Below are 13,115 nucleotides of genomic sequence, written 5' to 3' on the forward strand. Positions count from 1 at the left end.
TAAGCTGTAACATCACAATAATAAAGATAGTTTTTTTTTTACAATTGACAAACATAATATCATCCCAGTGTCTTTGATTATTTAAATTACTGAAGCCCACGGTGGTTGTGATAACCCTTAACAGTAATGGTCTGAATTAAGTTTTTACTTTGCATTTTCTGCCCTCTCCTTCAGCTTCTGTGCCTTATCTAAATCATCTCTTGTGGCATTGAGAATGGAATCAATATTCTGTAAACCCCAAATGGTTTCATTTATTTTCTGTGCCAACTCAATGATTTGGTCTGGAGTCAGTGATATACTCATACCAAGTACCTCTTCAGTTATCTACAAAAAAGTTTTTAATGTTAATGACTTAGCAAAAATAATGAAACGTATATTACTGCCAATTGTATTGAGTGTGTAGGCAAAGGTAATATCTTTGGTTAGTTTGCTTTCTAGCTGAACTGTGAAGTCATTAATAGGTCAGGTAACAACAATGTTTATTAGCTGTAATATCAAGATTTTGTGATGATTCTGTGCCTATTTAACAAGACCTCCATTGATGTCACCATATAAATTTGTAAGGGTCTAAGTAGATATGATAGGATGAAACATATGAAATACAAATGCATCTTGCCAATCTAGAGTTAATGTCAACTCATTTTTGGTACAATCTGTATACCTTTTTTATGATGTAAGTAACTTGTTATTTGAGTCAGTAAATTTTACAAGATTTCAACAACAAAGAATTAAACCATCATCATTCTGACAAGACAATATAGTAACAAATAAAGCAAAAGTGTGAAATAATTGTTAAATTTTTGATAAAATGAATAAGAAGTTCTCTAGAATAAAATTCTACTCAGGGGAAGCTACCCCAATACATAGCATATAAAGAGACAACTGTCTACCAAATGTTAAAATAGATGAATGCTTTAAATGCAAGAATATCTGTTTTATTTTGTACCATTTCATATTTAGCTCATCAAATAAGTTTAAATTCATTCCCTAAGAGTCTGAAATAAATCTGAAAACAACATAAATTAAACTATGATACTTACCTCTTTAACATCATCTGGTGTTGCTCTACCTAATCCCAAGAAGTCTTGTACATCAGAAAGAACATTCTGCAACATGAGTTTAGCTTTTTCAGTTTGATTTTTAGCTTTCATAGCTTCATTGTAAGCCATCTGGGCTTGATCTTTAGCTTCTTCTGCTTCTTGTTGTGCTTGCTGTATCTGAAATTTCAATACACTATGTAAATATGAAACAATTTAATAGAATTATGTTGCTTGAGTAAACACGTTAATAAGACCAAGGCCAAAAAAGTAATGGCCAGTTTATTACACTGTATAATATAGTTCGATATAATTATGTAAGAGAGTAGATATGTTCAAGGAGAATTTTATGTTGTTTAGGTTGTAAAATGTAACTTACAAGTGACAAAAGAACAGAATTTGTATGTCCACTGCATTGGACATATTTCATTTCATTAACACAAATAAAACTTTTGGGGTCCTCCAAACCCTTTTTTTTTTTAAATATCTAAGAGAGATGTAGGCTTATCTCCAATGTGTATAATTTTTTTGAATATTGTTGACTGGATCTGATTTTTGAAATTGTTCAAGACATTTATTCAAGAAATAACTATTTGATTTTTTGGTTCATGTCACCTAAGTATACAGATTATTCATTGGTTGATGTCAGCTTCAGTTTCAAAATTATAATCAGTATGACTGACACTTCAGTTGTTTTCAAAGCTGAGCTAAATTTTCCTTCCAAGAAAATATTGCTTATAACCATATAAGCTTTCATAGGGCCAAATAGGATGAGACAAAATCATTGATATTATTTCTTTATACCTCTGTAAGCATTGTATTGGCATCTACTTCTTTAATGTCTAATAACAGTTTAGCTTGGTTGGCCCGATCAATGGCATTGTCAGCTTTGGTAAGAGCCCCTCCATCACAACTGATTCCTCCACACTTGCCACATCCCCCACCTCCACAGACACTATCACAAGGATCTCCTCTTCCATCACAAACCTGTAATGTACAAGTCAAATTTTATTTATATACAGATGCTCGTCTTTCAAGATATATACATTAAAATGTTAGCACCTGGACATATATATGAATTTTTCCATAGTTTACAAATTGCTAAAAAACAATCCATCGTCAACAAAGTATGAAATAAAATCAAAGGTTTCATGATTATCAAATATTTATTATTCTAAATATCATAAAGGTCTAGACAGTTGATCTAAATTTGAAACATTAAGAAAAGGGTATATTTTCAACTGAAAAGCATGGTTTAATTTAAGTACATCTTATTTATATACACACATTGAACATTCAATTCTGAAAAAACTGTACGTTATCCTTTGCTTATGTTTCAAACAGTGTTGCTCATGAAAAAAAAAGAATAAACTTTACCATTTCATTTAGATCAGCTATTCTACTACCAAGACTTGAAACTTTGTCATCTATTTCATTTAATTCAGCTTCGTTTTCCTGTATTTTCTGATTAAATGCATTACGTTTTTCTTCCAGCATTTTTTCCACTTCAGCTCTTGTTTTCATAGACTCATTCAGCATTCCCTGGGTTCCATCAACTTTAGATTGGGCCATTCTCGACTTTTGCTGTGCCTCCTTTGTTATGTTGAAGGCACCTAATGTAAAAGTAAGAAGTTATATTATTAATGGAAACTGATTTCGGACAGACAAGGGTATAACTTGAAATCAAAATGTGAGAAATTGATGGACGACAGACACTGAGTAATAGCAATAGCTCACAAGGCCTTTTCCAAGTTCAGTAAATATCTGCAAAACAGAGAATTTCCAAGTCCCCATTATACTATACTGTCAAATCATGAATTTCTATTGATTTCTGTATGTTTAATTCTGTTGCTTGATAGATTTTTAAAAGGTTTATTATGGCGACGAGTTCATTAATTGGTCACTGTACTATTGAACATTACCTTCTACATCTCTGGCCTGAATGTCTGTTGCATTTCTTCTCAAATCATCAGCCTTTTTTTTTAATTCCTCCACTCTTTGTTTGAGTGATAAAATATCATTATTTCCTTTTCTTATATCATCCATTCTTGCATTGAACTGACTTTCTGTATTATTCAATCTTCTAAACTCATCTGATAAAAGCTGCCTATGTAAATAAGATATAAAGAATGAAAAAAATAATAAAAAAGAAAGCATACAAGTTATGATTGTATTTCTGAATGATTGAACATTGGGATTTAACCTTTCTCTCAAAACTTTGAATTCATTTTATATTCAGACACATTATTTTTTCCATTGTACACCAAGGGTCGACTAGGGTATAAAACAATGGTTCTACCTGCACCTTCTTAAAGCATATGCATAATTATGTTGTCATGTCAGAATGGAATGACGGCTGTTTTTTTGTCCACTGACAAATTAAATGCATATTTAGGATGAGAACATGATGATGCAATATAAGAATAAACCCTGCTTTGTATTAGAACAAAACGCAGAGCAGGTTTTTTCTGATGTGGTATTTCATGTCACTCTACCAAGACATACTATTTTGACTCAGAGCTGATAAGTTTTGTGCTTACTACTAAATACCGCCAGTTAGCAGAGAAGCAGCAAGTACTTATTTCAGTTTTCAATTTCAGTTTGACCTGGCTGGGGTTCAAATCTCCTGCATTCCAGTCAAACATTCAAACATGAGATCACCAAAGCAGTGTTTACAGTTGGAAGCAGGACAATAATCTGAAGCCTTTATTACGCTAAGTGCAAGGCTTTCTATGGGGACCTGCAACAGGTTAAATGTCTTTTCCTGATATATGAAGGACATTTCTTCTGATGGGTTTCAGCATGCATCAATTAATCATCTTGCCATTGTAACTTAATTTTTGTTCTATAAATCTTTGCATTCATATTTGAGTACTAAAATTCAAATATCAAATGATTCCAATTTATTAATATTTCAGATTTTCAACTTTTGTACTTTTTGAAGTCAATAATAAAAGGGTGAAAAATTCTTTTGTATGTATTTCTGTTATTCAATTCCCAATGTTTCCAAAATAAAAGCCTACCTGAGAGATTTTAGCATACTATCTAAATCTCTGATATCTTCTGAAGAAATGTTGGCATTTCTGACAATCTGTCTTATTTCATCCAAATTTTCCTCCATTTGCTGAAATTCTTTATTAAAGGCACTTTCTACACCTGTTGCTTTAATGTCTACTGCTCTTTTGATCAAGTCTGTTGTTTGGGCTGAAAAAATGTGTGATACATGAATTTTATTAAAGATTTGAGTTTTCCTTAGATAACATGTTGTATTCCATTTCCTACTTGTTAGTAACATAATTTTGGATGTCTAGTTTTCAGGTTAATACTAAATTTTGGTGACTTCTTTTCAGCTACTAAATTTTTTGTACTTTATTTTCAGAAACTTTTAGGTTCCAGTAAACGAAATGTAAAAAATATCTAAGTCTTCATCATATATCTTATCACACATATGAAAAGATGCGTTGTCAAATAAGGGATATTGCTTGGTAAAAAAGTTTGCATGTGGAAATAACATTTTATTCAATTGTGTTTATCAAACAGAATGAAGATGGTGTTTATTCTTTTACAAATAGAATGTCATTCTGAACAAAAAATGAAATATATTCAGAATATTTCAGTTGGAATAAAAAGAAATGAAGATTTGGTAAAAGGTTCACTGAAATCCATTCGTATGTGTTAGAGTAGTTACAGATCATGTAGCAGATTAATACACAACAGAAAAATCCATGTTTGCTTCAAACACAACAAACAATTGATGAAAGAGCCGTGGTGTAGTGGTTAGTGCATCGGACAACTAACACAAAGGTTTCTGGTTCGATTCCTGTTCGGGATGAACATTTCAGGAACTCAATTTTCGGCTCTCCCTTGACACCATTTGCGAGTATGGTCTTAAGGAAACAATGATAGTCCGTCGGACGGGGACGATAAATGGCTGGCCCGTGTTAAGAGAGAGCCATATCTCTTGCACGTTAAAGGCACCCTTGTAGATTTTGAAAAAGAGAAAGCTAATGCGGTTTCAAGGCAGCACTCACCCGCAAAGTGGAAAGGGATTAATATAAGTTGCAAAACTTGTTTCCCAATCCACTATAAATAAATATGTTTAAACTAATTGATGAAATCAAAATATATGATAGATGAACACTATTTGAGGTAGTTAATAACACTGCAAAAACTCTAACTTGTGTAAGAAGTGTTGCTGAAGCAAGGGAAATCCATCTGACAGTAAATACTAGTATAAGTGTAATCAAGAGTGAGGAATAATCTCTTTCAGCAAGTATGAAAATTGATGGTGATTTCTGTCTTTTCCAGTTACATTTTTCTAATTTTACATTCACCATCCAAACTTATAGTTGGCAAAAATTCTGAGGGACATAATTATGAAGATACTGTGAAAGTACTTCAATTCGTGGCTATCAATTTTCATGGTTTGAGCAATATTTACATCTTCGTGGGTTTTTAAATTTGTGGATTTTTAAAAATTAACTAGAGGCTCTAAAGAGCCGGTGTCGCTCACCTTGGTCTATGTGAATATTAAACAAAGGAAGCAGATTGAAAATTGACTACAAAGGTCAATAACTCCTACAGGGGTCAATTGACCATTTCGTTCATGTTGACTTATTTGTAGATCTTACTTTGCTGAACATTATTGCTGTTTACAGTTTACCTATATCTATAATATTATTCAATATAATAACCAACCAGATGCTCCGCAGGGCGTAGCTTTATACGACCGCAGAGGTTGAACCCTGAACAGTTGGGGCAAGTATGGACACAACATTCAAGCTGGATTCCACTCTAAATTTGGATTGTGATTAAATAGTTGACACAGCATAGGTTTCTGACACAGAATGAATGTATTCAAATGAACTTAAAATTTTTGTTTTCTCTTAGAGCAATTCACTATGCTGTTGAATATTAATCCTCTCAAAAAAATGTTTGAAGAAATTTTCTTTTTATTTATGAAATTTCAAATGAGAAAAATTGAACCCAATTTTTTATTCACATCCCCCTTTCCCTTATTCCAAAACTAATTTCAATTAAAATATTCTAATGGAGTTTGCAACAATTACTACTCATTTAAATACATCATAAAATATTAAGATGTAAAAAAAACTGCTTGTTATCACTGAATGGTAAAGATTATTTAAATTTACCAGTTGGTAGTAAAAAGTGAATATACATTGTATATTGTATATAACAAAGATTTAAGTTGATTCTGGACAAAGAAAGATAACTCCAATTAAAAAAAATTCTTGCAGATATTTCTTTCTTACTATACTGGACAAAGAAAGATAACTCTTAATTAAAAAAAAATTTGCTATTTCACAACATTGTGAAATTAGATATTTCTTGCCATTGCACAATACTGTGCAATTGAAATGACTTGCTATTGCACAATACTTAATATAATAATTTTAGATCCTGATTTGGACCAACTTGAAAACTGGGCCCATAATCAAAAATCTAAGTACATGTTTAGATTCAGCATATCAAAGAGGCCCAAGAATTTAATTTTTGTAAAAATCAAACTTAGTTTAATTTTGGACCCTTTGCACTTTAATTTAGACCAATTTTAAAACTGGGCCAAAAATTAAGAATCTACATACACAGTTAGATTTGGCATATCAAAGAACCCCAATTATTCAATTTTTGATGAAATCAAACAATGTTTAATTTTGGACCTCGATTTGGGCCAACTTGAAAACTGGGCCAATAATCAAAAATCTAAGTACATTTTTAGATTCAGCATATCAAAGAACCCCAAGGTTTCAATTTTTGTTAAAATCAAACTAAGTTTAATTTTGGACCCTTTGGACCTTAATGTAGACCAATTTGAAAATGGGACCAAAAATTAAGAATCTACATACACAGTTAGATTCGGCATATTAAAGAACCCCAATTATTCAATTTTGATGAAATCAAACAAAGTTTAATTTTGGACCCTTTGGGCCCCTTTTTCCTTAACTGTAGGGACCAAAACTCCCAAAATCAATACCAACCTTCCTTTTATAGTCATAAACCTTATGTTTAAATTTCATAGATTTCTATTTACTTATACTAACGCTATGGTTCGAAAACCAAGAAAAATGCTTATTTGGGTCCCTTTTTGGGCCCTAATTCCTAAACTGTTGGGATTGAAACTCCCAAAATCAATACCAACCTTCCTTTTGTGGTCATAAACATTGTGTTTAAATTTCATTGATTTCTATTCACTTTAACTAAAGTTACTGTGCGAAAACCAAGAATAATGCTTATTTGGGCCCTTTTTTGGCCCCTAATTCCTAAACTGTTGAAACCAAAAATCCCAAAATCAATCCCAACCTTTCTTTTGTGGTCATAAACCTTGTGTCAAAATTTCATAGATTTCTATTAACTTAAACTTAAGTTATAGTGCGAAAACCAAGAAAATGCTTATTTTGGCCCTTTTTGGCCCCTAATTCCTAAAATGTTGGGACCAAAACTCCCAAAATCAATACCAGCCTTCCTTTTATGGTCATAAACCTTGTGTTAAAATTTCATAGATTTCTATTCACTTTTACTAAAGTTAGAGTGCGAAAACTAAAAGTATTCGGACGACGACGACGACGACGACGACGACGACGACGACGACGACGACGACGACGACGACGACGACGACGACGACGACGACGCCAACGTGATAGCAATATACGACGAAAATTTTTTCAAAATTTGCGGTCGTATAAAAACAGCAAAATTTCCTTAAAATTACCAATTCAGGGGCCGCAACCCAAAAACAGGTTGTCCAATTCATCTGAAAATTTCAGAGCAGATAGATCTTGACCTGATTAACAATTTTACTTCATGTCAGATTTTCTCTAAATTATTTGGTTTTTGAGTTAGAAGCCAAAAACTGCATTTTACCCCTATGTTCTATTTTTAGCCGTGGCGGCCATCTTGGTTTGATGGCCAGGTCACCGGACACAATTTTTAAACTAGATACCCCAATGATGATTGTGGCCAAGTTTCAAATAATTTGGCCCAGCAGTTTCAGGGGAGAAGATTTTTCTAAAAGATTACTAAGATTTACGAAAAATGGTTAAAAATTGACTATAAAGGGCAATAACTCCTAAAGTGGTCAACTGATCATTTTGGTCATGTTGATTTTTTTGTAGATCTTACTTTGCTGAACATTATTGTTATTTTTACAGTTTATCTCTATCTAAAATAATATTCAAGATAATAACCAAAAACAACAAAATTTCCTTAAAATTACCAATTCAGGGGCAGCAACCTAACAACGGAATGTCAGATTCATCTGAAAATTTCAGGGCAGATAGACCTTAACCTGATTAACAATATTACCCCATGTCAGATTTGCCCTAAATGCTTTGGTTTTTGAGTTATAAGCCAAAAACTGCATTTTACCCCTATGTTCTATTTTTAGCCGTGGCGGCCATCTTGGTTAGTTGGCGGGGTCACCGGACACAATTTTTAAACTAGATACCCCAATGATGATTGTGGCCAAGTTTGGTTAAATTTGGCCTAGTAGTTTCAGAGGAGAAGATTTTTGTAAAAGTTAACGCCGGACGTGACGACGGACGACGACGACGCCGGACGCCAAGTGATGAGAAAAGCTCACTTGGCCCTTTGGGCCAGGTGAGCTAAAAATTAAAGCCTTTAAAAACAAAGGTTACAAATAGTCTAGATTGAAGGAAATTGCAAAGTAAACATTGACCCATGTAAATCATGGTGATAACACTAATTAACCCATGATAAAGTGATCAACAGATAAAAGACTATCAAAGGTGTTTAAAATTAGGCTATAAACACGTCGCATAAAGAAAACAGTAACATAAACAAATGCTATAAACATATCTTGAATTGTGAAATAATTCTGATCAAAATCAAGCACAGCATGAAATTATTATTTCCCATATGTACGAGAACTATGAGGATATAACATGTACACTTTATCATACTAGCATATCAATACCGAAAATTTGACTTTCATCGATCAAAAATATTTTTCATGAGAATTAAAAGATCAAAAAGTGTACAGTTTAGGTTATTAAAGATTAAATAGATGAATGCGATTGTAGTTCTGTGACTGCTATTAAAGTATTCTCAGATTTGGCGTTGTTCAATATATTCTTTAGATCATAAGTAGTCAAACCTACCATGTCTTGATTTAGACAATGGTTGTTTTATTTCGTTGGACATTTAAATTAGTGGATAATGTCATCCATGAAAACCATGAAAATTGGTACCCCACGAATAAAAGTACTTTCACAGTATGTAATAATATTTCAAACTTGAGAATATTCATTTGATAATCGTACTTTAAGATGATCTGAGTAAAAGGTTATCACTTAAATCTCTTAAGTGTATGTTCAAATTAAACTACTTAACCATTCTAAAAAGTTACCTGACAAGTCTCTGATCACTCTGTCCCAGTTGTTGAAACAATCTCCACAAGGCTTACAGTTGGGGAGTACTCCTGTGGTACCTCTATCACAACGATCACATTTGTAACCACTGATTCCTGTCAGACATACACATTGACCTGACCTTCTGTCACACTGAGTCTGAGCAGAGCCTTGGTAGTTACAGTCACATGCTAAAAATTAAAAAACAAAGGGAATTAAAATATTCAATTGAGAAAGATTTAAATAAAAAAAATACCTTTCAAATTGAAACACAAACATTCTATCTTTAAACTTTCATTACTCCTTACTCAATTTCAAAGATAAAAAGCCTAACAAACTGGATTTTTTATTAGGAATAATGAAAACATCAGCTTACGATAACACTGCACAGTAGGATCTCCCCAGTAATTATCTTCACAAGAGGCACAATCTCTTCCTCCTCTTCCCTGTACACAATCACATTGACCATCAAACTATAAAGAAAAGTAAGCAATTAATTAATCAACATCTCAAGACCACAAGAGGCACAATCTCTTCCTCCTCTTCCCTGTACACAATCACATTGACCATCAAACTACAAAGAAAAGTAAGCAATTAATTAATCAATATCTCAAGACCACAAGAGGCACACTCTCTTCCTCCTCTTCCATGTACACAATCACATTGACCATCTAACTACAAAGAAAAGTAAGCAAATAAGTAATCAACATCTCAAGACCACAAGAGGCACAATCTCTTACACCTCTTCCCTGTACACAATTAAATTGACCATCAAACTATAAAGAAAAGTAAGCAATTAATTAATCAATATCTCAAGACCACAAGAGGCACAATCTCTTCCTCCTCTTCCCTGTACACAATCACATTGACCATCAAACTATAAAGAAAAGTAAGCAATTAATTAATCAATATCTCAAGACCACAAGAGGCACAATCTCTTCCACCTCTTCCCTGTACACAATTAAATTGACCATCAAACTATAAAGAAAAGTAAGCAATTAATTAATCAATATCTCAAGACCACAAGAGGCACAATCTCTTCCTCCTCTTCCCTGTACACAATCACATTGACCATCAAACTATAAAGAAAAGTAAGCAATTAATTAATCAATATCTCAAGACCACAAGAGGCACACTCTCTTCCACCTCTTCCCTGTACACAATTAAATTGACCATCAAACTATAAAGAAAAGTAAGCAATTAATTAATCAATATCTCAAGACCACAAGAGGCACAATCTCTTACACCTCTTCCCTGTACACAATCACATTGACCATTTAACTATAAAGAAAAGTAAGCAATTAATTAATCAATATATCAAGACCACAAGAGGCACAATCTCTTCCTCCTCTTCCCTGTACACAATTAAATTGACCATCAAACTACAAAGAAAAATAAGTAGTGTTGTCAACTCGTACACTTTTGCCTAACTGGTTACTCGGATAATCGTTCGACCGATTAACCGGTTAACCGGTAGTTTGAGTTGGTGCTTGAAAGCCTTATCAATACCACATGTGGTATGAGTGTCAATTTGACAACCTTTCATCCAAGGCATAAATTTACGCTTTTAGAATTGAAGTTTGTCCTCTTTGTTATAAGGCTTGTGTGTGAGGATTCCTGTCGAAGTTTGACTTTTAATAATCAAATACACCGTATCAACTATAGCGCCGTTTGTACCAACTTCAGAAAAATAGAAAAACCTTCTTGATCTCGTATAATTGAATATGTCTGAAACTGATTACTCTTTCCTTTGCACTTCATGACTCCGAGAATGAGGTGGAGTGTTTCAATTAAAATGATTAATTATAAAAAAGAAGATGATTGCCAATGAGACAATTCTCCACAAAGAGATTAAAATGACACAGGAATTCACAACTATAGGTCATCGTTTCTTTACATTGTTTGCATGTTACTCGTTCTATCACATATACAATGAGTACATACAAATTGGTTTGCACTATAAAAAAATTTAGTTAGCAATTCGTTTAAAGTAAGACTAAGCTTTGCGAGACGGAGGTTGTACATTTAGGTGAAGGTTTACACACTATTAGATCAGAAACGAAATAGTGAAGTAAATCGTAAAATTTAATAGCATTACTGATTTAGAGTTACTGTTAAAAAAACATATATACTAATTATATTTCTTTAAGATCCTGCCCCGAGCTGAGAGACAAGTTCTAGTTAATTAATTAATTTTATGTGTATAGGATTAACAATAGCAATCAATTTACTGGACAATTGATCTGTTAAATTAATTACCAAGACAACAATTTTTAAATAAAACCTAACTATTTAATGATTTCAATACAAATTTATATAAAATCTGTCAAAATTGAAAAAAGTCCGGTTAACCGGTTAACGGTTTTGATATTCGGTATTCGGTCGTTCGACCGATTAACCGGTTAATCGGTTAACCGTTGACAACACTAAAAATAAGCAATAAATTAATCAACATCTCAAGACCACAAGAGGCGCAATCTCTTCCACCTCTTTCCTGTACACAATTAAATTGACCATCTAACTACAAAGAAAAGTAAGGAATTAATTAATCAACATCTCAAGACCACAAGAGGCACAATCTCTTCCTCCTCTGCCATGTACACAATTAAATTGACCATCAAACTATAAAGAAAAGTAAGCAATTAATTAATCAATATCTCAAGACCACAAGAGGCACAATCTCTTCCACCTCTTCCCTGTACACAATTAAATTGACCATCAAACTACAAAGAAAAGTAAGCAATTAATTAATCAACATCTCAAGACATAAGAGGCACAATCTCTTCCACCTCTTCCCTGTACACAATTAAATTGACCATCAAACTATAAAGAAAAGTAAGCAATTAATTAATCAACATCTCAAGACCACAAGAGGCACAATCTCTTCCTCCTCTGCCATGTACACAATTAAATTGACCATCAAACTATAAAGAAAAGTAAGCAATTAATTAATCAATATCTCAAGACCACAAGAGGCACAATCTCTTCCACCTCTTCCCTGTACACAATTAAATTGACCATCAAACTATAAAGAAAAGTAAGCAAATAAGTAATCAATATCTCAAGACCACAAGAGGCACAATCTCTTCCTCCTCTGCCATGTACACAATCATATTGACCATCTAACTACAAAGAAAAGTAAGCAATTAATCAATCAGCATTTCACAAGTTAAATAGGTATCTGAGTCAGTTAAATAGGTATCTGAGTAATTAATCAATCAGCATTTCACAAGTTAAATAGGTATCTGAGTCAGACATTGGTCCACTTTATTTCTATAAAAAAGGATTAAAACATTTAATAAATATATACTGTAGACTTTCAAAGGACTGTGACCCTCTTTAAAATAAAAGCTTGGATAAATCGTTTTGAAATTATTTTACCTGATTGCATTCTACTCTAGTAGATCCAGGCATATCACAGCCACATGAAGAGCAACCCACTTGACTTGTTATATTCCAGAAACCAGCAGCACAGGAGTCACATTGTTGTCCAATAACATTTGGAAGACAGGGACATTGTCCTGTGACTCTATCACAGTCTCCACCAGTTGGGTCTGTTCCATAGGGATCACAAATACATTCTGAAAATCAAAATATAAATACTGACAAAGAAATAAATGTTCCATATGGATCTCAAATACATTCTATAAATCAAAATATAAATACTGACAAAGAAATAAATGTTCCATAG

General features: G+C 32.9%; 1 protein-coding gene across 2 annotated transcripts in view; it reads right to left on the bottom strand.

Moving 5' to 3' along the window:
• The window catches only part of LOC134725295 (laminin subunit beta-1-like), a 60,646-nt gene that overhangs the window by 10,842 nt on the left and 36,689 nt on the right, over positions 1–13,115 (bottom strand). For both annotated transcript variants that reach the window (XM_063588998.1, XM_063589005.1), the window contains exons 19-27: positions 12,806–13,005; positions 9,801–9,897; positions 9,424–9,615; positions 4,061–4,241; positions 2,960–3,144; positions 2,415–2,650; positions 1,842–2,024; positions 1,041–1,217; positions 149–324 (exon numbers count right to left, since the gene is read on the bottom strand). In XM_063588998.1, the coding sequence (XP_063445068.1) occupies positions 149–324; positions 1,041–1,217; positions 1,842–2,024; positions 2,415–2,650; positions 2,960–3,144; positions 4,061–4,241; positions 9,424–9,615; positions 9,801–9,897; positions 12,806–13,005 (1,627 nt within the window). The remainder of the gene's footprint in view (positions 1–148; positions 325–1,040; positions 1,218–1,841; positions 2,025–2,414; positions 2,651–2,959; positions 3,145–4,060; positions 4,242–9,423; positions 9,616–9,800; positions 9,898–12,805; positions 13,006–13,115) is intronic.

The sequence above is a fragment of the Mytilus trossulus genome, chromosome 1 (assembly GCF_036588685.1).
Source record: "Mytilus trossulus isolate FHL-02 chromosome 1, PNRI_Mtr1.1.1.hap1, whole genome shotgun sequence".
NCBI lineage: Eukaryota > Metazoa > Mollusca > Bivalvia > Mytilida > Mytilidae > Mytilus > Mytilus trossulus.